Consider the following 27492-nt stretch of genomic DNA (forward strand, 5'->3'; position numbering starts at 1 on the left):
GAAGGTTTTCCTTCTTTTAACGGCTGAATTAAGTCCATTTATATTAATTGCAATCAATTTTTTCTCTTCCATGGTTATATTTTGTATTTAGGTTTCACAGCTCTTGTGGATCATGGTTCACGTTGTTCTTTGGCTTCCTCCTTTCCACCTACTGCACCTTTCTTTTTCTGCCTCTTCCTCTTTCCCTCTGAAAAATTCTGTGTAAAATGATTCAGCTTTCTCAATTGAGTCAATTCTATATCTCTGTTCTTGCCATGTGAACATTAAACCTTTTGGAATCAGCCATCTATAATTCACCTCTTTTTTAAGTAGCAATTTGGTCAAGAATCGGTATTCTCTTCTTATCTCTCTCACTCTTCTGGGTACTTGTTTCAAGACAACAATCTCCTTGTCTTTGTATTTCAATGTTTTCTCTCTTGCCACTTGCAATATTTGTGTTTTAATGGCTTTCTTTGTAAATCTGATGTGAACTTCTCTTGGTAAGCTATTTCTCATTGCATATCTTGTGAAGACTTGATAGACCTCATCTATTTCATCCATCATCTTCTCTTCAGTTATTTCCAAAGCTTCAACCAATATTTCTATCATTATCTCAGCTAAATTTTGTCCTTTTTCTTCTGTTATGGAATCTAAGATAAAATTCTGATCTGTCCATCTCCCATCTTAGCATACCACTTTTATCTTGTTCAACCACAGTTAATCTCTTATCAATGTCTCCAATCTCCTTGTCTCTTTGTTTATCTTTTTCTTCAGTTTTTTGGAGTCTCTCATCATACTTCATCATCATTTGTTGGATGTTCTCCACTTTTTCATCAGTTTTCCCTGTTCTTTGTTCAATGTTCTCTATTCTCTTTTCAATATTCTCTGATCTTGTTTGAATATTTTGAATTCCTTGCATAATCATCTGCAGAGTCACTTTTTCTTGTTCTTTTTCTTGCTTTAACATTGTCTGTAATAGAACGTTGTTCTCCAGATGGTGGAAAGGAAGAAGTAGAAGTTGAAGAACCAGGAGCTGTAAATTTCCTACTCATTTTAAGCAATTCAAAATCTTCAGGTTCTTCTAAACCTTAATCCAATTTTGAAGTAACCAATTATAGTTCAAAATAAAAATAGTAGAAAAAAGAAGCCCAATAATAATGAGAGAAAAAAAAAAGGGAGGACAAAATTTCTTCAGGTTCTTGTATACCTTAATTCAATCAGTAGTTAGATGAAGAAAAAGGCTTGAAAAAGGAAAAGGAAAAATTCTTCAGGTTCTTTAACACCTTAATCCAATTGAAAGGTCTCAAATAGAAAAGAGTGCATAAGAATAAACCAGAAAGGTAGATGAAAAAACAAAAATACCAGGAAAGAAAAAAAAAAGGCTTTCTCTTCGGTTTCGGAGCTGTCCCAACTTCAGCAGCTTTAATGGCTGCCTCTTTGCCGCTGGCAAGAAGAGCTTCTCCTGGATCTACCAGGGACTTTGCGGTATCCCTGGGATCGACAGGATGTGCTTTTCACTTTTACTGTCTCTTCGGATTGGTTTAGCTCCAATAGGACCGTGCAGGAGCAAAGATATCGACAGTGATCTCAGACCTCCAAGATCGCATGCCGTATCGTCGCGACGCCAGCTCCAGCCTCCCCTTGGAGTTTATTTTGTGTCGGGTGTGTTTGTGTGTGCTTATTTTTTTTAGAACAGCTTTCCCTAATCCACTATCCTATTATAGAATGGTGTTTCAAGCAACATTGCTCCTGGACTGTTTGACTCTTTGTTAGAAATTTATCATAGTTATCTTGGGCAAACAATTTTTGTCTGTTGGATAAAATATTAATACTGTAGTGTACTTTTTCTTTCATAAAATTTGGTTTTGTAATTCCAAGCACATTGTATAAGAAACTGCTATCAGAGGTACATAATGATGATGTTTTATCCTTTATTTCCTTTTAGCTATTCAAATAATTTTATGCCACTCTCTGCTGATAACTCCTCTTCTAATGATATCTGAAATTTTATTATAAGTTTGGCCTGAAAAGCTTTTCAATATTTCTCACTTCATAAGAATTATATACTGCTAATTTAGGCTGAAATCCAGAATGTTATTTAGAAATGAGCCTTAATGAATACAGGGAAAATATGTATTTCTATGTAAACATACATGGACTTTGCACTTTACAATAAGGCATGCCAATAATGAACTTATTTTCTGTTCTAAAGTGTTAATCTGTGAGATTACTAGATCATTTTCATTTGAAGCATATTTATGTAACAGTTGTGCATGCTGATGAAACTGGATATTTTAGAATGATCAACGAAGTGGTCAGATCCTTCATGTCTAGCAATCTGAGCCAACATGATTTTTTAAAATAGTTCTGCCACTGCAGTCATAAAGCAAAAGCTTTACTACAAGATTTTATTCCTATTAAAATAAATGTGATAGCGGCATCTAGATGGTCAAAGATTGCCTTTATTTAATTGCATTCCTAAGAACTGAATAAGATTACGAGAGTTTTGTTCTATATTCCAGAGATATACTGATATATTTGTAATTAGAATATATATTATGGTTTACAGATGTGTATACAGTAGTTGTAATGAGAGAGTGGCCTATTCTCACAGTTGTATTTCTTTTGATTTGATATGTTTGGCCTTTGATCATTTTAATGTCTCCTGATTATATTAAACTGATTGCGTATAAGTATATGAACTTGACAGGGAAAAGATGTTGTCTGAACATCTTTCTGATCCAAGTGAAACAAGCTATTATTGCAGTGATATCATCATTTGTTCTCCTTTTTTGTTAATCCACAATAAAAACTATTAGGGATTCTGTGCATATTAGGATTTCTATCTGCAAGATCAATATTAGTATATGTTTGATATACATTTTGTGATATACCATTAAGGTCACATTTAGAGATAGTAGAGAGATAGTAATTAAAAGATTTTAGTTCGATTTTTTAAAAGCATGATTTAGTTAACAAAGTATAACTAAATTTATAGTGTGGTTTAATAGTTTAAATTTACAGTTTATAGTTTTAAATACAGTGGGCACCAGGGACTGGTTTTATAGAGAAAGGTTTTTCTGTGGACCAGAGAGGGTGTGGTTTTGCATGCTGCCTCTATCCTACACATGGGGCTTTGCTTATTTGCGCGGATTGGTTGCTGGTATGCTGTGGATTGGTGCATGGACTGGGGAACCCTGGCTTAATATATAAAATGTTGACCTCAGTATGACCAAATCAGTGGTGCAGTTTTTTGTTCTAGTTGTGTCAACTGACCTTTAGATTACATTTGGCTGGTACACTCAGAAAATGGACAAGATTAGAAAAAAAAAACCCAAAACTTGATATATTTTAAATTTATAATTTATAGTTATAGTTTATAAAGCAATGGATGGAAACTAATCAAGGAGAGAAGCAACCGAGAACTAAGAAGGAATTTCCTGACAGTTAGAACAATTAACTAGTGGAACAACTTGCCTCCCGAAGTTGTGAATTCTCCAACACTGCAAGTTTTTGGGAAGAGGTTGGACAACCATTTGTATAGGGTTTCCTGCCTGAGCAGGGGGTTGGACTAGAAGACCTCCAAGGTCCCTTCCAACTCTGTTATTCTAAATTAAACACATTTAATATGTGTGGAGTGCACTCTTTCCTCTTTTTATGTTATTAAAACATTTCAACTAAAGGTTGAAATGTCCTTTCAGAAGTAGAACATGAAATGTCAATGTAGTTTTAGCTAGCTTGCATTCCTCAGAGAGATGGCTAGATTAGACAGTTACTTACAAGGAATTTATAATGTCATATATTTTGTTGCTTTCTTTGTATCAGTGACTCCACTGAGACTTCAGACAAGTTGCTTATTATTTATTTACAGCTCTTAATAGGTAATTCCTTTGTCACAAGGAATTAGCTAGAATAATAAACATGGAGATATTTTCATTTGCATGTAATGTTTTTGAGAGTTCTAGTCAGTGAAAATGAATCAATAATTTAATTTAAACCAGTTATATATGTATTCAAGATTTTAATGTTTCATGAAAATAAATGTTGAAAGCATGGAGATCTTCAGGATTTTACTGAGTTTTACTGAGTTTTGTCATGAAAAGAGTGACATGATGTTGTATCGTAAGCTCTATTCCTTTGGGTGTGCGTGCCATTTCATGTTGTACATACAAACGCTGTGGGAGTTTTTCCACAACTGTGCAATGCTGCTTTTATCTTTCTGCTATCCTGTGGATATTTCTGGGTCAGGGATACATAAACAGTAAAATTAATTGCATTTTCTTTTACTTGCTCTTATCAAGATAAATACATTAACAAACCTAAATCTTAATTTATCTTTCTTTTAAAAAGAAAGAGAAGATCACTGAATACTGAATTTGAAGTGATAAGAGTATTCTGGACAAAAAGGAAGTAATCAGATTCAGAGAAAGTCTTTGTTAAATCAAAATTTAACAAAGATTCCTAGTGAGCTTATAGTCATTTTTGTATAATCTTGGGAGAAAAACAGCATGGAAATTGTTTGCTATTGCCACATTTTCAGGATTTTTGCTTCTACTTTCCAGCCTAGCCTACAGACAATTTGCATGTGGTGAACATCTAGCCAAAAATTAAGCAAGTTTGATTGTGCTTAGTTCTCTTAATCAACCAAGATTAGTTGGTTGGGAAAGGAAGAGTTTGAATATAAATGTAAGGGCAAGGTAAAGCTTTAGAATATGAAATTAAAAGTGAACAGGGCACATCCCTGATTACTTTAGGAATATGATTTTGTCCTGCAATATATTTTCTAATACTTAAAACCTTAGCATGTTTTTGACCATTTATTAATGAAATTCCTGGATGTTGGTATCAGATTTGGTAAGGGGAACTTACCAAATTTGCAGATGATACTAGAACACTGGGCCCTATCTAATAAAATGAAACTCAATATAGAGAAAAGTAAAGTCCTACACTTAGGCAAGAAAAACCAAAAGTACACATATAGACTGGGTGAAACCAGGCTCAATAGCAGTAAATGTGAGAGGGATCTTGGAGTCTTAGTGGACAACCAGCTAAATATGAGCCAGCAGTGTGCAGCAGCCGCCGCCAAAAAAAGCTAACGCAATCCTAAGTTGTATTAACAGGGATACAGTCAAGATCAAGGGAAGTACTAATACCACTCTATAAAGTCTTAGTAAGACCACACCTAGAGTACTGCGTCCAGTTTTGTTCACCACATTATAAAAAAGATGTTGAGACTAGAAAAAGTACAGAGAAGAGCAGCCAGGATGATTAGGGGACTGGAGGCTAAAACACACAATGAACGGTTGCAGGAACTGGACTTGGCTAGTCTAGTAAAGAGAAGGACCAGGGGAGACATGATAGCGGTCTTCCAATATTTGAGAGGCTGCCACAGGGAGGAAGGGGTCAAGCTATTTTCTAAAGCTCCTGTAGGCCAGACAAGGAATAATGGATGGAAACTGAACAAGGAGAGATTTAACTTGGAAACAAGGAGAAACTTTCTGACATTGAGAACAATCAACCAATGGAACAGCTTGCCCTCAGAAGTTGTGGGAGCGCCATCAGTTGAGAATTTCAAGAAGAGATAGATATGTACACAGCAAACAAATTCATATTGTAGAATATTTACACCTATAGAACTTTAAGCTAATAAATGTTTTGTTACTTTTAAGGTCTGTTGGTTATAGATAATTGTTTTTGGACATTCACAGAATTCTCATGTTTGCCAATAAAATAATGCCATTATGTTTTGGTACCTGAAAAAAAATAATGAGAAAGGAGATGGACCATAGATGTTACCTCAGCAACCTAAGTTTCAGACTTAGTTGTGTTCAGTAACATTCTGAAAAGCAAGGTAACTCACTTAGTTGAATATAAACAGAAAAAATGATATTGTAAAGAAATGCCTAATATCATAAAACAATATGATAAATGACAAATCTTTTGAGAACTCAACCATATAAACAGTTATAGCCTCTTTGCTCTGTAAATCATATTCTAATATTGATTATCTACAAATATAGTGTTCGAACTTGTAAAAAGGAAAGCTCCACACGCAATGCTGTTGTAGAAAGTTAGCACCCACCCTTCTCCTAGAAGAATGAAATATTCTAGGAATTATTATGTTTCCCTTGATGAAAAAAGGAGAAACATGCTTTTAAAGACAAAGCAGCTTCCTGCAGCTCCCTGCCCCACCTTCAGCTCCAGGGTGATGGGATTAAGACATGGCCCTCAGGACATGGTAAGATAGCCCTCTACCCATCTCACCACATGGCACCTGGGAAGATTATATCATCCAGCAAGATTCAACCAAGCTAACCCTGCATGGCCCCATGGGAGTCTGACAACCAATCAGGATACATTTCTTGCCACAGGAACAGGAAGCAAGTTCAAAGCCGCACAGAGGTTATAAATCTCTCTCTCTCTCACCAGTGTACTTTTTTGCCCAGGACCTCAAAACCATGTGGTCCTGTCCACCATTAAACCATTCTTCCAAGCAGTCACCATGTTTCCAGTGTCTTTTTTCCCACTTGGAACTGAACCCAGATGGACATTTCTTCCAACACTGTATTGTACATATGAGGGCATTCACAGGAGTTTAGATTCTTATAGAAAGAAGAGCTGCTTGTCACTGAGTTCTGCACTATTTTATGTTACCTGAACATTATTTTATGCCTGTTCTAAAATAAACAAAAGAGGATCAGTTTTGACATGTCTTCAGAGTGGTAGCTGTGTTAGTCTTTTACATCAAACCCAATAAATAAAAACTCTTAAAGGTTCCCCATTCAAACACAGCTCTAACCATCTGAATTTGATAGAGCACGAACATTGGATGTGGGGGTAGAATTATCATTTGGATCAACCTATCACATACGTTAAGCCTCAAATTAGCCCTGAGGAGTGTCTGAAGATTCTTATATTTGAATTAAAAAATGAGTGCTTCCCTGTATCTTGAATATATGTGAATACATCCATTTGTGAAATCTTAGCTCATATCTGTAGTTACACAAATCAGATAAATGATAGGTGCTAAGAAGATTTGTGTGCAAGTGAAAATATGTTGATTTAAATAATTGAGAGCTCATTGACAGAAAATAATAATGATAACAAGACAGCAAATGCTGCCTCTCCAGCAAATGCTCAGATATATCAAAATTTTACCTCATGTGGGAAAACCAATTTGTCAGGCAGACCTTCCACTTCCAAATAAGCCGCCTGAAAATGGTTTGTCCCAAGGTGGATCTTGATGGACTTCTTTCAGTTAGCCCCCTCCCCTCCCAGAGCCAGAAGGAGTCATGGCAGCAGGTGGCAGTGGCTTGAACCCTTCCCTCATTGACTTTCTTAGAGAAGCTACCAGCAGGGAAGAGTTCAAATGTGATCATGTGATCACAGGGTGCTTGGCAATCCATTATAAGTGTGAACAGCTTGCCAAGAGCCAGATCTCACTCACCTAACTACAGGGCCCCTGCAATGGTTGTAAACTTTAAGCATGGGCCGTAGGTCCTTTCTTTTCAATGTCATCATAATTTCAAACGGATGTTGAATGAATGGTCATTACGCAAGAATTACCTGTAAAAGCAATTTAGGAGTACATGTATCCCATCATGACCATGGGACTTTTCTTAGCTAGTAAGCCGTGGCACCTCACTGATTTGGAAACAAACTTTTCACCCCCCTTGTCCTGGATTGGGATCCAAAACTCTAGGAGGTACGGTGTCCAGTGTTTAGTAGCCCTCATAGTCTGGAATTACTTCTTATTTTGAGTTTGGATTTCCCTCTATATCGCTTTTACCCATTGGGGGTTCTTTCTGCCCTTGGATTTATCTAGAATAAGTCCACATACTTTTTGTTGCAAGGCCTCTTCAAGCAGGGGTGGGATGCTACCGGCTTAACAACCGGTTCAGTGATTGCACACTATGCATGCATGTCATGACTAACATAAAACCCTTGAGCCTCTCAGCTGATTAGCAGGGCAATCCGCTCTGCTGCACCAAACAGCTGACAGGATAAAAAGGACCTAGGAGCACGGGCGGATGGGAGGGCCTAACTGAAGATCCTCGGAGCAAGTCAGACCTAACTGGTTCTGACAGCTGCTGTTAGGAGCTACCGGTACGCCGAACCGGTAGCATACCACCCCTGCCTTCAAGTACTGAAATACTGCTATCATATATCCTCTTAATTGTTTCATTTGTAGTCTAAATGTACCACTTATCATTTTTATCAAATGGTAGATGACTTACATGAAGAACTTGTGGGTGGGTGTGAACGCAGTTTTACTATGTTTTCTGTATTTCTTTTTTTAATCATTAACTGTAATACCCTTTTGGAAAACTTGTTGGAATGGGACTGGGGGTGGGCAGTGTTTTTATAGTTGTTTGGATCACATCCAGGAAACCTGGGGACTGTTTTTTTGACCCCTGCTGTCTGGGTACATAGGACTTCTGTGAAGATGCAGCTATTTTATTGAGCTTTTAACTGTTATATGATTTTAGTATTTGTTATTTTTAATTTTAATTTGTATTGTTAACTTTTCATTCTATTTTTCTTAATTTTTAAGTATGTCTTGAGTGCTTATCAGAGAATTAAGGTATGCTATAAATCAAGTAAGGTAGCTATAAAAATAAGTATTATACTCTTCAATGCTTTTCTTTTTTGCTGTTATTATTGTGTGTCTGTATATCTATCTGAGCAGAAATATTGTATTTGATGGTATACTTGCACAAGTGGTTTACTGCACAATCACTGCTGTAGTATTTCCATGTTTGTGAAAAGTAACTGTATTTTAATGCTGCATTAATTTGTTTATTTAGATGCTGCCCAGACAATAGATAAATAACTTCAGATTGATTCTTGGCAGCTCACAATGCAAGATAATGTAAAAACAATTTACATGAAAAAGTAAACATATGTGAATGACAATTGTTAATGAGCAACATACTAATTCATAGTGTTAAATAGCACCTGGTTGACATCTGCTACAGGTAAACCTAAACTAAATAGCAAACATATGCCCCATTTTGCTAAGCATTATGTCCAATTCCAATTTGCACATGCATAGATAACTATAGCCAAAGCATTTCAATTTTCTTTTATATGTTTCTGATTTTTGGAGGAAATTAATGGTAGTGTCAGTGCTTTAAAGGATGAGATCTTTCTTTCACTAAAACAACCTACTACAGTACTAAATTTATTTAAACTTATTGTCTCCAGTAATAATTTTATTTCCTTATTAGTACACTTATAAATGAAAAGACAGGTTGGGAGAAGCAGTCAAGTAATATCAATGCACTGAAGAATATTTATATTCATGTTTGTTTTTGTTATTAAGATAGGTGTCCTCTAGCTCAGGGGTCCCCAACCACCGGGCCACGGACCGGTACTGGGCCGTGGAACATTTTCTACTGGGCCACCGGTTTGCTGGGCGCCGCCATCTTGTTTGACGAGAAAGTGCTTCCGGGTGAGCTTTTCTGGTTGGAAAGTGGTGTTTGGGTCCTGAAGGAATCCTCGCGCCTTAGTTTCATCGAAGGGGGGGGCCTTCGAACGAAACTAAGGTGCGAGGATTCTTTCAGCACCCAAGGCAAGGCGAGCCGAGAGACCGTCCCGAAGCCGTCCTGAAGCGAAGCCCACTGATAGGTACAAAGGAGGAGTTGAAGGTGGCAGGGAGAAGCAGGGGACGGTTGGCTGTCTGGTCACTCGGCTTGCCTTGCCTTGTCATGCGTGCTGATGCCGGTACCGGGCCGCGGATCATTTTGTGATGCCAGTACCAGGCCGTGGCACAAAAAAGTTTGGGGGCCACTGCTCTAGCTGTAAAAAAAGACATTGAAAGCATCAAAGTATCTTTAGTGAGAATATAATTTTTAAATGTTTGTTTTTAACTGAAGCTAAAAAAATTATTTTTCACAGGGAGGTAATAATGCTGGACATACGGTTGTTGTAGATTCTGTGGAATATGATTTTCATCTGTTACCCAGTGGTATCATCAATCCAAAAGTCACAGCATTTATTGGTAAGTAATTTTCACTACTGTGCAAACATACCATTCTTATTAGTCAAGATCTTGAAAGTTCACTCAGTGTTTATGAAAAATTGGAAAAATTGGAAATGCATTGTTCAGTAACTACCGTGAGGAAATACACAAGGACATATGTCACTTGCTACAATATTTATGCAAATGAAGGAAAAACACATTTCTAGATACCACCCATGTTAGTGGTATCTATGGAAATTTGTTTGCTTTTGTTTCCTCAGAGGACCACACTATTTGTAGTTCTACTTCAGATATATTTCTGATTAGATGCAAAAAGTTAATACATCATTGAAACAATGCTGGGAAACCTCTCAAGTAAAAGAGAGAGGATGACAAAAAGTATCCTTACTGTATTTGGGTATTGCTGTTGTTTTTGATTTCCTGAGTGATTCTAATGCTAGGTTTGGGAGAAAGTTTTGTTAGATGAAACTGTTTTACTATAATGCAGTAACTTGGAGATCCCCCCCTCCCCCCGCCCCCAAAAATTACTTTTATATGGATGCTAAGCAAAAGGAATTGTATATCTCTTGCTGTGTACCACAGGATGATCCATTTTGACCTCAGAATTCAGGGTTGAATGAGTTATCATCCGTCTTCCCTAGCAAATGTAACTGCAATGCATAGTGGGGAACAGGATGTATGTTTCTTCTTCTGAGTCATTCCTATTTCCATTTATGAATATATTTTTATATGTGTTTTATACATGAAAAATCATTTTTTATTGGTTAAAGTGCACAAATAACAGGTTGCCTATGTCTAAGCAAGTTCCCTATGTCTGTTGGAACATTTACAAGTAAAAATCGTGATACCCATTCATGCAAGTCTGGGAGTAGGGCAGACGGGCCAAATACATTCTTCAAATAGCAGATGTATTTAGCAACACTGTGTAATAGAGGAGCCTACCCTAACTTTATATTCCTTTACGTATCTTAGACTACTGTTCATCGTATCCGCAACCATCACAATAGAAGTTGCAGTTTGATGAGTCTGGAGGATGCAGCTGTCAGGAATACCTACAAATATTATAGCTGCTCTTTTTCACCGTTTTGAAACATAACAGCAGTTATACCACAGAGATTAAGAAAATATGCCTTGCTTAAAATTCTCATAATGGCATCTATAAGAACCAATGCACCCATCGAGCCCTCTCCAACACAATGAGAATCTGGCATAATATAAAGCACAGAGCTACTCTATTAGTTTTATTTTGAGAATATGTATTTTGACTACATAGATACTTAGATATTCTTAGAAAATTAAAATGCCAGTTGGAAGGCTCCTGCTTGTCCAATATGAAAACAAAGTTGCTGCTTATAATTGTGAGGATGATAAAAACAGGTGGGAAAATTTGTCTTTTACACCGTGGTTGCCACCGATCATATGAACCATATTATAAATGATATATCCCTGTGTGGCAGCCATTTTGTGACAGCAGTCACAAAAATCTGACATGAGTCCTTCATTTCAGAAGATATGTGTATGTATGTGTGTGTGTGTGTGTGTATTGGGGGGAGGGGAGATCAGGCACATACCATAGTGGGACATTATGGAATACTATTACCGTGTTTACCTGAAAGTAATATTAGATTATTTACCCCCAATATATGGGAAGGCTATCTTAGATTCTCCAAAGAAATGGAAGATTCATTTCTAGGTATCTATTGTTGGTTTTTGGCGGAAAAAAAGTTTTAAATTCAGGGGTTTTTTTCCCTTTGAAAATTACCAATAATGTGGTAGTTTTAAATGTTGATGGCAACAACCTTGAAAAAAGAAGTATACATACCATTGAAGTAATTCCAGGTTAAATTGTAAGCTCTGATGCAACTAATAAGTAGAGGTTAATTCATATTAACCAGCTATAGTGTAAAAAGTAAGATCTTCAAACTCTTCCATCTGTATACCAATGTCTGGTTTATGCTATTTGAGACTGCTTACTTTAGGTAAATTGGATCTCCATATTTGTGTTAATTTCCATGGAATGAATGAACCACCCTGTTATATCTGTATTAAAGGGTGCTTTAACTTTCTGGAGCTGTAGTAGAGGAGCAATTGGGAGAGAAAGTGAGAAAGTAGAATGATAGTGCATTGCCTTGTGTGGGAAAAAGTACTTTCTGGTGAATCAAAATCACCAATACATGATAAATATATGATGTGTGTAACAGTATTTGCATTATTTTATCATACTTCAAACAGTGACCTTTGGAAGAGACTTCACATTATTTTTTTAACTTTCTTTTTTATGTTTTTCTCCAGGAAATGGTGTAGTAATTCACCTACCAGGATTATTTGAAGAAGCAGAGAAAAATGTTAAAAAAGGAAAAGGTGAGAATACCTTGGTAAGCTACTATTTGAAGCAGTTCTCATGGTCTTCTCACAACATTATACTAGAACTGAGTGTTAGATAATGTGCTGTTTTCATTCAGTTGCTTTATGTTCAATTAGCAATTTGACAAACAATTACCTTTGGCTTTTTAAAAAGAAAAGATTTGTTTCATGCAGCTAATATCTAGCAATACAGTGCTCCAAAAATGGAAAATGATGTTAGGTTGATACTAAATTAGATAATACCCTATAGCATATTGTGAAAATAAAAATAGAAATATATACATTCAGAAAATATAGAAACACATATTTGGAAGAACAGACTTATACGAACCAATCTTCAAAAGCATCCCACAGTCCTGTTCTCTAACTCTGCTTTATCAGCTAGGAAGATTTTTCAGAGCAGTTTTGAAAGACATAGGATTGCAGGAGAAGAAAAGGACATTTCACTACATGAATACAAGTTCACCAACTTTTTGGTGAAAGTTCAAGGTTTAGAAGTTTCATTGTGCCACTATGAAAATGGCACTTTTTAGAATGGATTAAAAAAATTAAAACACTTCAACTGCAGCGGCAATATGTAGTTTTCTTGTTAGCAATATGGAAATGGTTTGCTGCTGTCTGGGATTTTCCCTTTTTCCTTTCTGCTGTGTAGCTTAAAGGCCTGGAATTCCCAAATGATCTCCCAACCAAGCACTAGCTCTGACGTATACTTCATAATTTTTTGAGATCAGCTCAGATGGTTAAATGTAATCCTACTTCAGAGTAATAACAGTTTGACTTAGGGGAACGTACTCTTGCATAAATATGCATGGGATTGCATCATTAAACACTGACAAATAAAATTAATGAATATTACCTAATATTTCTTCAAAAGGTTTAGAAGGCTGGGAAAAAAGGCTAATTATATCGGACAGAGCCCATATTGGTAAGTAATTATATTAATTGCACTCTCATCAATATATGTATAATTCTTTACTAAGTCTTCATAGAAATGATTACTGGATGAACTACTTGTCAATTCTTAGAGTAATTGTTGCAATTCTAAATGCCATTTTTGGATCTGTGGTATCTAGGACATTCAGGGAAAAATATGATTAAGTTAATGTCTCAAGCCATTTTTTTTGGTTATACTTCATCTCATTGAGATTTTCATTCTGAGATTAGCTTAGTATTGTAGAATCAAATGCTGGCTTTTGTCATACTTTAAGGTAACTTTTTCAACAGTCCAGTTAGTTTGGCACCTAAATTGCTCACCCAGGGAATACTGCCTATTCCAGGCTTATTTCTGCATTCTCATTCTTAGCATCAGATTCACATAACAAGTGCTGACTTTGATTACATGGCTTAATCAAAATTTGACTCAAGTAGATCTCTTTTTCATCAGATAAAATTTAAAAGTAATTCTTTAGTGCCTTTCACTCATGCGATCAGTTGCAATGAGAACCTTTTCAGGAAAAATAAAAATTTAATCAAGAAAGAATTGGTATTCTGGGAAATACAGGCTTCCAAAAGTATCATTTGCTTATCATGTACTGTGAGTACTATAATGAATGAGAAAGATTTGCCTGCTCATACTCTATAAACAGTTTCAGTCCCAAGGTCATAGTTACCCATTCATTACTGATTATGATTATGTGCCATTGGGTTGTTTCAATCCTACAGATCACATAGATAGATTTTCTCCATGACAATTATCATTTCTGATAAGCTACAGATTTATTGTTTAACCATGGGTAACGATTCAGCAGTCTGCCATCTGGGAAGCTTGTTCTGTTATGTGGCATCTCACCCACACCAATTCATTAAATAGGTTTTAAAAAGTTTTCTACTGGCACCAGAAGTTTTTTTTTTTTTTACCAAGTAAATGGCTATGGAAGAATAATTTGGGTGTGGATCATTAACTAAAGAGCGAAGTTGGAACTAAGCAATCATTACAGCCCGTGAAAGGGTTTTTATAATTTTAATTTCAGAAGATTCTTTGTGTTACGGTATGTTTGTACAGTATATGAAATTGCATAGGAAAGCCTCACCAATTTAACTCTGAGACTGTTCACAATTGTCACATTATTAGATTCTGCTTGAGAAGGGCTTTAAAAAATATTTGAAAATATAATTTTATTTGCAGCATAGCACATCATAGTTTATAATTGCCACATTTCCAGTCTTGGCAAATTAAGGTGTATGGTTTATAAACAATTTTTCTTGTGGTGTTTTCTGTTGGATCTTTTGAGTATTTAGTTGTTAATGAAAATAAGGAACTCCAAAATTTTAAATTTGTATGGAAATCTATTCATTTTGTCCTCTTGAAATTTCTTAGTATTTGACTTCCACCAAGCTGCTGATGGCATTCAAGAACAACAAAGACAAGAGCAAGCAGGGAAAAAGTATGTTGTGCTTTGTCAAATATCTTACTCTTTTTAATGTCATGAAAATCTTTTTTTGTCAATTCTTCCAGAATATTTTAAGGATAATAAGATGATTCAGAAACTTTTTATAGGAAATCTGAAACATCTATAAATGTTTATATTTTCTATATTTTGTATATTGATGAGGCAGGCAGTTTAAAGTTTTAAAAAATGAGATTTTTTGGCAACCCAAATTGTACAGCCACAATACATACAATGTATGATTCGTTTAGTAAACTTGGTTTTAAATTTTAAGCCTCAACCTGGAGGCTTACATAAAACTCAAAGATTATATTAGAAAAACACTCTGTTTTCTAATGTAGAACATGATTGTAAAGACCAGTTACCTGTTAAATATATAAATCTTGTTCTTGATCAACAATAGAAAATCTATCTGAACCTTCAGGATCAGAATGCACATGTTGTTGTAAATAGTGCATTCTAGAAATTAAGGACTCTGAACTAAACCTAATACATACAATCATAAAATCTTGATCAGAATCAGGAAAAATAACTGTTATTAAATAAAATTGTGTGAGAGTCTAAGTCTGTGCCAAAGTGTTGAAATGGCAGCATTAATCATCAGTGATGTATTCAAGGAAGAAAGGGACAGCACTCTTTGCTTGTTATTTTATTTGTGTATGTTTCTATCTGTCATGCCAAAAACAAATGATCAAATTTATAGAGCTATTTTTTTCTGGATCTCTTCCCATACACTAGCAAAATATATATAAAAAATATGATTTTGGTTTCCTCCATGCGATGCCAAACAATTTTTTCAAATATTTGATAAGTTCATTAAAAAAAACACCATCACCATCCTGGTGGACTCCCTTTAAAGATGCAAAATAAAAATATGGAAAACTGCTTTTTATCACAATGTAAGAAGAGGCAATATCAAATTATTGGTGATGTGGTATTTTTTGTATGGGTGTTAAATCGTTGCATACACAAATGCTATAATTACAACTCTGGCTAGTTGTGTTTGTAATATTTGTTATGTTTTAGAATATAATGTTTATTTAAATAGAATACTTTTTAGCTATTGATACCAAACAATGAACAAAATAAAATTCAGTTGCACTTACAAATTGGCAAAAATATTTTTATCATTTGATTCATATTAGGCTTCCAACTTATTATATTAGTGTACTATATTATTTTTTATTAATTACTAAGGTGTCTACCTTGGAATAAAGATTCCTGGTGATGTCATGCTTAAAACTGCAGAAGCAGATTGGTTTGGGGGGATTGGAATTCCCCCCTCCCCAAATATCTGAAGTGTAGATTAACTTTGACTCAGTGGTCTAAACTAAGATTTAGTAACTGCAAACCCCAGATACTGGAATCTTTTATGCTTAATATGGATTGCTCAGTGCATTATGCTTTTATTGAATATTGGTACAGATCAGCTGAATAATATTACAGCATTTTGATGCAGAGTATAATGAACCCTTTCTGGTTTTTATATATAGCAGCTGAGATCATACATTAATTCAGTATGTGCTTTGCCTGATTTTTAGGCTTAGAATGATATGTGATTTTAGCCATTGTGGTTTGAAAGACCCACATTTATATTTAAACGTTTATTCAAATGATAGCTAAAAAACTGCTTCCTTTATTTGTGGTTAGAGGCCAAAAGCTGAATAATTTGAGAGTCAGGTGAAGATATAGATATAGATACAAATATGGATGTATGTTCTATATACTGTAGGGCTTACAATTGTGAAAGATTTTTTTGACCACTTTGAATGATAATGTATACATTATTTTAATTTGAATAATCTTAAAATTTAGCAATGTTGCAACTTCTACACACTGCTTTATGTTAAAGCAATTTGTAACATGCTGATAATCATATTATTAAAATTCAGTGAAATGTTTGTAAAAATTTGTGTAAATTTTCAAGTAATGTAAAATAAATGTGTATTTTTATATTTATGATATTTAACAACAGAAAGTTAATATTTAAACTGTGTGCAGATGGGCACATACCTGCATACACAAACATACATTTAAATTATTTATATTAGTGTTTATAAAAATCTGCCACTGATTGTGACTGACATTGTCTGCCTTGTATCCCATTCTGCCCTTTTTCAATCCTCCCCTTGGATGCTCACGTGAGAACAAGTTTAACTCCTGTGAGCGGCGAGTAGAAACCATCAAAATGAATTTTATTTTAAAAATATTAACAAGAAATCAATTATCACATTTGAGAGTCAATCAGATTGTGTAGTATGTGTGTGTATTTTTTTATTTTTTTGTGTTTTAAAGCTTGGGAACCACAAAAAAGGGAATTGGTCCAGTGTATTCTTCTAAAGCAGCTCGAAGTGGGCTCAGAATGTGTGATCTAGTTTCTGACTTCAGTGAATTTTCAGAAAGGTAACAATTTCTATAGTGTAATGTTACATTCTGTGTATATTAATCACCAGGGCAATCAGTTTTCTTATTTATAGATTCTGATTTTCATACTCCTTGCTGGATTTCTCACTTATAATTTTCTCTTTTCACTTTCTAAAATCAAAGTCTATATCAAAGATTTTTGGGAAATGTTTTACACATATAATAGAATATAAACTTTTTTACTTTTTAGATTCAAAGTGCTGGCCAATCAGTACAAGTCTGTTTACCCTACATTAGAGATTGACATTGAAGGAGAATTGAAAAGATTAAAGGTAAAATCACAGAAATGGCTTGTTGGCTGATGGATTTTTCTATGTATGTTTCTTCTAATGAAAGGCCTTTTATGTTTCTGTGCAAATGTATTTAGTGATTAAATTGTTTTATAGTGAATTCTTCGTTTTAGACAAGTTGATTTGAGTTATCTCTTAGAAGAAGCTCATATTCCTTGTGAAAATATATGATCGGAATCTTAGGATCCATGTCTTATGAATGGATAGATTTTTTAGTATCTTTATATTATGCAACGCTTTATAATATTAGAACTCAAAATCACCTAGTGGAGTTGAGCGGTAGAAAATTTGGTACGACAAAAATCTGTCTGAGTCTGCCAGCTGTACATCTATAACTGCCTGGTTTAATACAGCAACCAGACAGGACAGGTACAGACAGATAATTAAGATTGCAGAAAGAACAATTGCAACCAGCCTGCCTTCCACAGAAGACCTATATATTGTGCAGATCAGAAGGAGGGCTGAGAAGGTATCTGGAGAACACTAACCTCTGGTCATAAATTGTTTCAACTCTAGACACAGGGACAGTTTTTTCCCTCATGCCATCGCTCTGCTGAACACCTAGTATCTATGTATATTAACACATATAGTGTGGTTGTATTATTTATCCTTCTTAATCGTGTTCTTTACTGCTCCTTTTATTCTTATTCTTATTCTATTATATTGCATGTACTTCTGTACTGGAGACAATTTCCTTGTGTATCTAATCACACTTGGCCAAATAAAGTATTCAATTCAAGTTTGATAATCCTAAGTGGTCAGAAGGAGTAATTATCAGAATTGGAAGCATAACTGTCACTAATAAGTCCCCAACAGTAACTTCAGTTTTGAGCCAGGAACCACATCAGTCTAGAACCTCATGGATGGGGCTTGAAAAGACAACCAGTGCCAAAGAGAGATTGTACCCTCCTTAGAATAAGATCATTATAATTCATTATACTTTTCCATTGATGGAGACATATATATTATAGAAGATAACTGGGAAGTGACAAAGCACTAAATTCAGACAGATAATAATCAAGGCATTCCACTGTTCTTTAAGGAAGACGAATGAATAAAAAGCAAGTCCTTAAAGAATGTAATGTTTCAGGATGTGGTAGTGACCACTGACTTTAAAGATTACAGGCCACATTTATTAAAGAGACCAAAAATGTCTATAAGGTATGATATTGAAATCAGGGTTCAGATTTAGAAGAAAGGTACCCCAGAATATTATTTACTATGAGTCAGGGGAGGGAATGACTAATTGCTTTCCTGTTGTTTGCAATTTTGTTGAGAGTATTTGATTGGCAAATATTATTAGTATTATCATATAGACTTTTTATTTGATCCCATGGGAATGTTCTTAATGTTTAATATAAGAAAGAGCATTCTTGTTTCCTTTAAATACTACTATTTAGTGACACTCATACATACCTATTTCTTTCATACAAAGAGTAGCTCATCAGTGGCATCCATAATTTCATTTAAAGCAGGGCACTTAAACCAGCTTTCAAACTGGCACAATCCAGTGCTCTGAATTTCAAAAGAATATCTTGTTGGGAAGACATATGACTATTATTGTTATTATATTTGGCACATAAGACATATGGCTATTATTATATGTCTACATTGCATTTTACTATTTATTGCATGTTACAATGTACTAATTTAATCCTAATCTGTGCAACACTCTTATTTGTCTAGAGCTATAGTGAAAGAATCAAACCAATGGTGAAGGATGGGGTATATTTTATGCATGAAGCTTTGCATGGCTCTCCAAAGAAAATTTTAGTGGAAGGTGCAAATGCAACATTATTAGACATTGATTTTGGTAAGTATGAATATCAAAATAGGTTCACTTCTGAAAAGTGACTATTACTGTATGTAAATAACACCTCAAGTTACTTTTCATGTCCTTATAAGATGAGTGATTTTATCCCACACAGGATAATTTGTTCCATTAAAGCTTGTATTACAGCTTAATCATTAATGTGCCATAGAACTCTTTAATTTGGTAGTATTATAAATTCTAAATAATATAAATACTTCCGAAAAACTTATTTTTAACTAGAATATATTGAAAGTGATTGCAAACTCTGTGATTTTTTTCCTATTCTAATGATGGTAGAGATGAAAATATGCTTTAATAAAATTGTCTAGAATTTGGAATGTACAGTAAAATATTGAGGTAAGTTTCCTCAAGTGGAACTAGTCTTCCCCTTCAAATTTTATATGCAGAAATATACTTTAAAAATCCTGCATTCCAAAAGCTGAGAAATAGATATACCTTTCTTCTGATAGATACTGTGGTGATACAGTGGAACATAATTAAGTATGCACATAACTTAAAGAAAGTTTTTAGTAGAAAGCTCTTCTCAGTTAAGCAGACGTATAAAAATATCCTTGCAGTTAGCTGTAAATTTTGTCTGGAATAGACCATTCTTCAAGTATGTTAAATAAATAGGTGCTATTACTATAAACATGAATAAGACCTACATCTATATGTCTCCGTAGAAATGTTTCTTGGTATAAAAAGCAGCACTGTGACTAAGACCCAGTGTATACACTGTTCAAGAGCTTTTGTTGTAACAATACAAATCTTACAATTTATGTACCCTTTATTAACCTGTGTTAATAGGTACATATCCTTTTGTGACCTCGTCAAATTGCACTGTGGGAGGTGTTTGCACTGGTTTAGGTATGCCCCCTCAGAATGTGGGTGAAGTATATGGAGTTGTGAAAGCATATACAACCAGAGTTGGGATTGGTGCCTTTCCTACAGAACAAAATAATGTAAGTATAATGTTAAAATAAATATATGTGGCCTCAAGTGTCATGCATGTAATTTTCCATAAAATTAAGTAAAGATTTTAGTAGCTATTTTCCTAATAGTAAAGATGTCTAGAGATTTTAAATCAATCCAGGTCATGGTTGTCCCAAAGATGCTTTTCAAAAGGCAACTGGACTTGGGGGGAGGGAGGTGTTCCTTGAAGATGTTTTGCTTCTCATCCAAGAATCTTCTTCAGTTCTGGCTGAAAGGTGGGAAATGGAAGGATTTAAATCTGGTCATTAGCACTCTGAAGGTCAGTCATTAGCTTTTTGAGAATTGTTAAGGCCTCTTGGAGGTTTATCTTTACCCTCAGGGTTACCTGAATCAGAGTGCAAACATGTATGCTGAAAGCAGTTCTAGAGATTGTTAGGGATAGGTGGTGTCATACCCTTCCACCTCTGTTGATAGAGGGCTGTTCAATTTCAGTAAAGCTGATCTCTTCCACCCCTCTTTCAAATCCAGAATGTGGACTTTGCTGTCTTTAAAAGAGTAACCTTTGTCTTTCAGAATCTTGTCCCAATTAAAATGTCCCATCTGGACAAGATTCAGCTGTCCATTTAAATTTGAAAGACAATATTCACTCTTAGCATATAGACATTAAATGCCATGAATAGATTTGTGAGAAAATTGCTTATTCTGCTAGTATTTTTAAATTACCTGACGTTAACTAAGGTAGCTTCTATATTTTTATTTTATTTCTATATGTAAACTTGGGTAGAATGTAAAATATACTTTATTTGGTTACAAATATATTTGGTTTATAAGTTGATAAAATTGTTCCAAGATAGTATCAATACTCTGTTGGTTTTTTTTAAGGACATTGGGGAATTGCTACAGACACGAGGAAAGGAGTTTGGTGTGACCACAGGGCGAAAGAGAAGATGTGGCTGGCTTGATCTCGTTTTGCTTAGATATGCTCATATGATCAATGGATTCACTGCGTGAGTAATTTATACTGGTTTCATATGGCCTTCTTATCGACTGCTATATATTACATGTTTTATAAATTATTCAAAAGTAACTGATGAAAATAATCATTAGTCCAAGTAACAAAATTCCAGTTTTTTTAATGTTATTGTAGAAAGTAATGATTTAAAAATGGATATTATTGTAAGACTTTTGTGTGCATACTAATTTTACATATTTCGTGATGGAAATGTAATACAGGTAATCCTCGACTTATGACACAATTGAGCCCAAAATTTATGTTGCTAACTGTGACAGTTAAGTGAAATTTGCCCCATTTTACAACCTTGTTGCTACAGCTGTTAACCTTGTTAATTTAGTAACACAGTTGTTATGTGACTCTGGCTTCCCCATTGGCTTTAGTTGTCAGGAGGTTGCAAAAGGTGATCACATAGCCCTGGGACACTGTAACCATTATAAATATGAGTCAGTTGCTAAGCACCTGAATTTTGATCACGTGACCACGGAGATGCTGCAACAGTTGTACATGTGAAAAATTGTCATAAGTTGGTTTTTTCAGTGCCATTGTAACTTTGAAAGGTCACTAAATGAACTGTTGTAAGCTGTACATTAACAGTGGGCTGTCTGTTTTGAATTTAAATAGGAAATTGTTAGGGTGACAGGGCTTTGGCACATTGGTTAATGATATTATCAGCAGCTGTTTCTTTTTTTGAGTAGTTATTTATATCTAGCTCTATTTTCCAGCACTGCACTTTTCTGAGTTTAAGTTTACCTCTAGGACTGGGATGTCAAACTCGTGGCATCATGTGACATATTGGGACTTTTCCCCCCTTTGCTAAACCAGATGTGGGCGTGGCCAGCACGTAATATATCCAGCCCATGGGCCGGGAGTTTGACAGCCTTGCTCTAGGAAAATGTGATTCATGTGAGTTGATAGAATTCAATATAGACGAGTATATGTCTTGCATTAATTAAAGTTTTAGGCATGTTTTAGCATTTTTTTTTCAGTTCACGTACATTTCCTTGTTATTATATTGTTCCTAAAAATGTGTTCTAGAAGAGGAATAGTCGTTTTTTCTGAAAATGGAGGGAACAGCAAGGGGTTGTTGGTTGTTATGTTCAGCCTTATGTGGTAGACCAGACAGAAAACTTGAACAGATGAGCCAATTCTTTGCTGTAAGGTTGTATTAACAGGATCTTACAAATCTGAAGTCTCTTCCCACCCAGCGTCTCCTTCACAGCTCAAAAAAGTGGGGTGGGGGAAAATCTCTTCTGAGCCTCCTGTCCTCCCACATTTCTGCTGCAGGCTAAGCTGCTTTTTATCTGTCTGTTCCTCTGGTTGCATCTGGTTGCCCTTTGTTCCAAATCATTCCCACATACCATTGAGTTCTCTACTCAAATCTGTCTTGTTTAGTTAATAATATAATAGTAGAAATTTTCAAAAGTGATACCCACCAGTGGTGGCCTCTTGCTCTGGAATCTCTTTCCTATAAAAGGAATTATTTCCTAGGTAAAACAAATACATATTTTAAATATTTTTAAGTCTTTTAATATAGTAATATTTTTAAAAAGTATCTCATGCTGATTTTAATCAAAATTTGTTACTGCAGTTATTCCATTTCTGCTCTTTTAGAAATAATTACTGTGTTTTTAACTTTGGTTTTTAGGTTAATTTAGTTTAATCGTTTATATGCTGCCCTAGCAAAAAGAATTGCTTTTAAATGTACTCTATATATATTTTGAAGAAAAGTAATAGCAGTAGCTATGTATAGTTTCTAAAAAAGAAAGCTGTCACTTCTCAGTGGTACAGTTCGCACCATAGAATATTGAACTACAATTACATCTTCAGGCAGCTAACCAGTGCATCAGCTCTAGTGATTAACACTGCAATTTATTTGATGTAGTTTGATATTCAGTCAGTATTGAGTAGATGGTATTTTTAGAAGGTAAATTTCAGTTTAAAATCCAAGAGTTTATGTCTGCCTACAAATAACTAAAATTTGAGCATTTCTTTTAAATAGACTGGCTCTTACCAAATTGGATATTTTGGATGTATTTCCTGAAATTAAAATTGGGATTGCCTACAGATTAGATAATAAAATCATACCTCATTTCCCAGGTAAGAAAATTTAAATGTACCAAATATGTTCATTCTACAATGTTACTTCCACTAAAAAGTTATGGTTACTACTAGATGTGCTCCATTGCTTCAGTAGGTTTTGTTGATACAATTCCATATATTTCATCTATAAAGAAAATACGGTTCCCTGCATTAATTACTTGGGTAGGGAACTTTCCCCTCTTTGATAGATATAAGACTTCAATTGTTTACTTTCATTCATTTTGTAAATTACTAAGATAATGATTCAGTTGCCATTTTAAGATGGTCTTATATTCTTCAATTAAGTGATTGGATCGCTAACCTTATTTTTATGAATGTTTTTCTGTGATGAAAACAATTGTTTTGGACTCTTAATAACTAATTATTTGGTTACTTCAGCTATAGAAATTCCTGAGCACAATAATTGATTAGTCTTATACTGTAGTAACACAAATATAATTCTATTAGTCTGGTTCTTTTTTCTTCTCAGCAAACCAAGAAGTCTTAAATAAAGTAGAGGTGCAGTATGAGACCCTCCCAGGATGGAAGAAAGATATATCAAATGCAAGAACATTTGATGAATTGCCTGTAAATGCACAAAACTTTGTTCGATTTATAGAAATGGAGCTCGGAGTTCCAGGTAAATGCAACCCAACTGCATGTTTGAAGGGATACTCAGAGAATCATACTTTGTACAACAATTTATATTTTTGTTGTTAGCTACTTCTAGCAATCAAATCGTCTTCTGTAAATCTTAAGGTTTATGAATAAGAAGCACTAAGAAATCAAAAATAGAACATATAACTTACTTGTTCTAAACAAAGGGAAATTGTTGTATTTAATAATAATTTAAACTGATTGAAGGAAAAGTTCCTTTTGAATTTTGAGCAATTAAAATTTTAAATATTAAAAGAATGGAATTGTATTCCCTAATGTGTTTAAGCTTTTAACAAACACAGTTTATTATTTCATTACTTGATAAACTGGAAAAGTTCATACTCCACACTTAAATTAGATGACATAATTTTTTAAAATGTACATTTAAAAGAAGAGATTGTTGATAGAAAATACTGAGCTTTCATATATTACACTTTGCACCCTACTCCCGCTATGGCAAAATTACTAGTTTTTCTAGTTTTTTCCGCCTCCTGCATCAGTACTGCAGAATTCCTTGAAAAAAAATTGATCCTAATCAGTAAACACACAACAAGGATTAAGAAACAAGGCATCACACAATTCACTAATCACACTATTGACCAACTAGTTCAATGAAAGTACTAATATAAATTATCTATGGATAAATTGGCATGACCAACTTATCAAAGTACTATTAAATATTGATTACATTTAAAAAGTGTGTGCCAATCTGCAAAAACCTGTGTGCCAGTGGTAATATTGATATCTGATGTAGTTTGAGCCAGCTGATTTTCTTGAGAATTTATCACAAAAAAACTTGCTTTTCTGACTAACTTTCATGTGCCTCATGGAATGGTAATTGAAATTTTAAGCAATAATGTTTTCTTTATTGATTTGCATATACTTGAGTTGGTAAGAAAGACTTTCTTCCAAAATATGATCAAAAATGTTTTTATTTTTGCAGTTAAGTGGATTGGAGTAGGAAAATCCAGGGAGTCGATGATCCAGCTCTTCTAAAGATATTGTATAATTTGAAGAAAGGAAAGCACACTCCACAAAGACTGCTTGTTCACACACACACTCACAAAGACACACGTGTCTTAACCCAATAAGCAATTATTTGTATGAGGAAACAAATTGTAAAACAACAATGTAAAACAACTAGAGGTAGTCTGGGAAAAAAAAACAGTTGTTGCTATAAAACATTGACAGATCAGTATCATTTACCTTACTTTGTAAAAAGTTCTAGTGGCAGGTACGGCCACCATTTGCCACTGATACTTTTTCCCCAAGCCTTTTTTCTGCTTATGTTTCTGAGTCTACTGTACACCTGCTTTTGGTGGTATTGCTTCCTGAAATTTTGGATGCTTAAGATAATGCAGTTTTGCACAGAGTTTTACATCTTCATTTGTACTCCTAAAACTGTTATACCTTGTATGGTTGCTGACATAGTGTGTGATTAAAGAGAGGGGTGATTTTATAATGATGACAAAACTAATTTTTTGTTACAGTTTTTATTAAAAGAATAATGAACCATAGTTTAGGTGGGGTGCTTAATATGTGTACAGTACAATTTAATTTATAAATGATAATATTGGAAGTGCTTATACCCTCGTATGGAGTTCATTTCCCCACCCTATCCCCTTATTGATACTTTTACATTTCAGAGTTTAATCATTCAGTTCAATTCATCATTTCATTGGTGATTGCCCAGTCTATTCAGTAACATCCAATCAGAGGATGACTGGAAAAAGGATGACCTAAATATCACCCGATTAGCTTCTTAACACAGAGAGTCCTCATGGGTTAAAATGACTTGGCTACCCTATGTAAATAGGCATCGGAGACAATATTTATGTAAATTGACTTTTTTAAAGAACTGAATTCATCCTTGGCAGATATTCAAGACAATATATTCTGTAGTTTCTAGTTGTGCTTTGCTAAAGACTTTTCTTTTGAGTGTATTGTATGTCTATATTGATCTAGCTTGTAGAAATTGAAGTAATTTCAAGCCAATTATATTCTTTAACCTTAACACCATTCATGACCTTTTCTTACTCTGTGGGCATTATTTTGTAAGATGAAGAATGCTGATTTTCACTCTGTTTCTATGTAATTCTTTTGTACCTTTATTCCTGCAGTATTTTAGGAGGGGTGAGCCACGGCTTCACGTAGGATGCAATAATTGAATGTACATGTATATTTTTAACTGACATTTTATTAATAGGTTATATCTAATAGCTGTCTTACAGTATAGTATCTAAAAACAAGATGCTAACATCAGGGAATTTAACTTAAGTTTTCCAGTCCTGTCCATATTTGCAACGTATGCAATCATGTCATTTGAAGTACATTTTCCAGAATGTACATTTTCATGATCGTTGTCGTGAGTTCTGAAAAAATGTATCTTAGAGTGTGAACTCTTAAAATAATGTATTAATTCCTTTTGATAAAATGTGAGGATGGAGGGAAAACAGCAGCTTTTAAAAAATTTCTATGAAAATACCACCTCACTTTCTGGGAAAGTTAGCAGTAAGCTTTAGACTGATATAGATATTGCATGAAGAAACGTGATAAACTTCTAGCATACATAGAACATCCTAACTGTAAAATAACCATGATTCAACACTGTAATAGCTGTTATTTCTTTTTATTTTGGAGAGCGGGTTTTTTTGCACATGTAATTTTATTTTGAAATAAAAGCAAATTTACAGTCAGCAAAAAGAGGCACACCAAAATTATCAAAATAATCTTAGACTGTTAGACTAAGCTTTCTATGTCAGAAAAATCATATGCTTCAGTGACTAGAAGTTTTGAAGATGTTCCTGACAAGATAAATGGAAACCCTGGTGCCGCAATGCCTTTTTAGAAGATTGCTTGTTTTTAAACATGGCCTTGCAAAAATTGTAAGTCATCTGTTATTGACAAGATAAAGTATTTTAGAAAACCAAAGTTTTCCAAGTTTTCTTTGTATTCGGAAACAAGTATACCATTCCTAATATTTCTGACCCAAACAAGGGCCAGCCTTGATGCTCTTGCATGTAAATATTACAGTAGTTAATTTTCCTGCTGTAACATATGCCTTTTTCTTCAGTGTTACCCTGAGCCAATGTGTGTTAAAGATTCATTTTCCTGATTGCTGAAACTTAAAAAGTCAATAAATAAACCCTCAGCCCTGCATTTAGATTTCTTTTCATACAGTAGAATTGTGTTTGATCCTAAGCAAGGCTTTGGTAGTAATGCTTTCAAAATTACCTCTGTCCACATTTTGGAATGTTGGTTTCTTGTATATCTGGTTTTCTTACAAGACTAGACTAACACTAACATATTCTGGTTCTTTCTTTAAGATTTGATGCCTATCATTAATAGAAACACGCTCAACAATTACTATTTTCTTACTCTAGATACTTTCTATTCTGTATTTTCAGTGTTCATTGAATATTACCTGTGTTATTTAAGCTTATATTTAGCATGGAGTGAATAATGCTACTGTATATTGGTTACTGGAGCATTTTTTATATTTTATAAAATTTAAGATTTTACTTTTGCAGATATGAAGGAAAAAATCAGACTTTTAATTTACTGCA

At 34.4% G+C, this 27492-nt stretch overlaps 1 protein-coding gene across 1 annotated transcript in view; it reads left to right on the forward strand.

Annotated features, from left to right (window-relative positions):
- Positions 1-26857, forward strand: part of ADSS2 (adenylosuccinate synthase 2) — a 35006-nt gene extending 8149 nt beyond the window's left edge. The window contains exons 4-15 of the mRNA XM_087934489.1: positions 9880-9982; positions 12257-12325; positions 13203-13253; positions 14646-14712; positions 17011-17118; positions 17330-17411; positions 19116-19242; positions 20050-20204; positions 21058-21182; positions 23190-23287; positions 23760-23909; positions 24870-26857. Of these exons, the coding sequence (XP_087790615.1) occupies positions 9880-9982; positions 12257-12325; positions 13203-13253; positions 14646-14712; positions 17011-17118; positions 17330-17411; positions 19116-19242; positions 20050-20204; positions 21058-21182; positions 23190-23287; positions 23760-23909; positions 24870-24922 (1188 nt within the window). The 3' untranslated portion in view covers positions 24923-26857. The remainder of the gene's footprint in view (positions 1-9879; positions 9983-12256; positions 12326-13202; positions 13254-14645; positions 14713-17010; positions 17119-17329; positions 17412-19115; positions 19243-20049; positions 20205-21057; positions 21183-23189; positions 23288-23759; positions 23910-24869) is intronic.
- Positions 26858-27492: the final 635 nt, after the last annotated feature.

The sequence above is a fragment of the Pseudonaja textilis genome, chromosome 1 (genome assembly GCF_049901715.1).
Source record: "Pseudonaja textilis isolate UNSWEBS1 chromosome 1, rPseTex1.2, whole genome shotgun sequence".
Taxonomy (NCBI): Eukaryota; Metazoa; Chordata; class Lepidosauria; order Squamata; family Elapidae; genus Pseudonaja; species Pseudonaja textilis.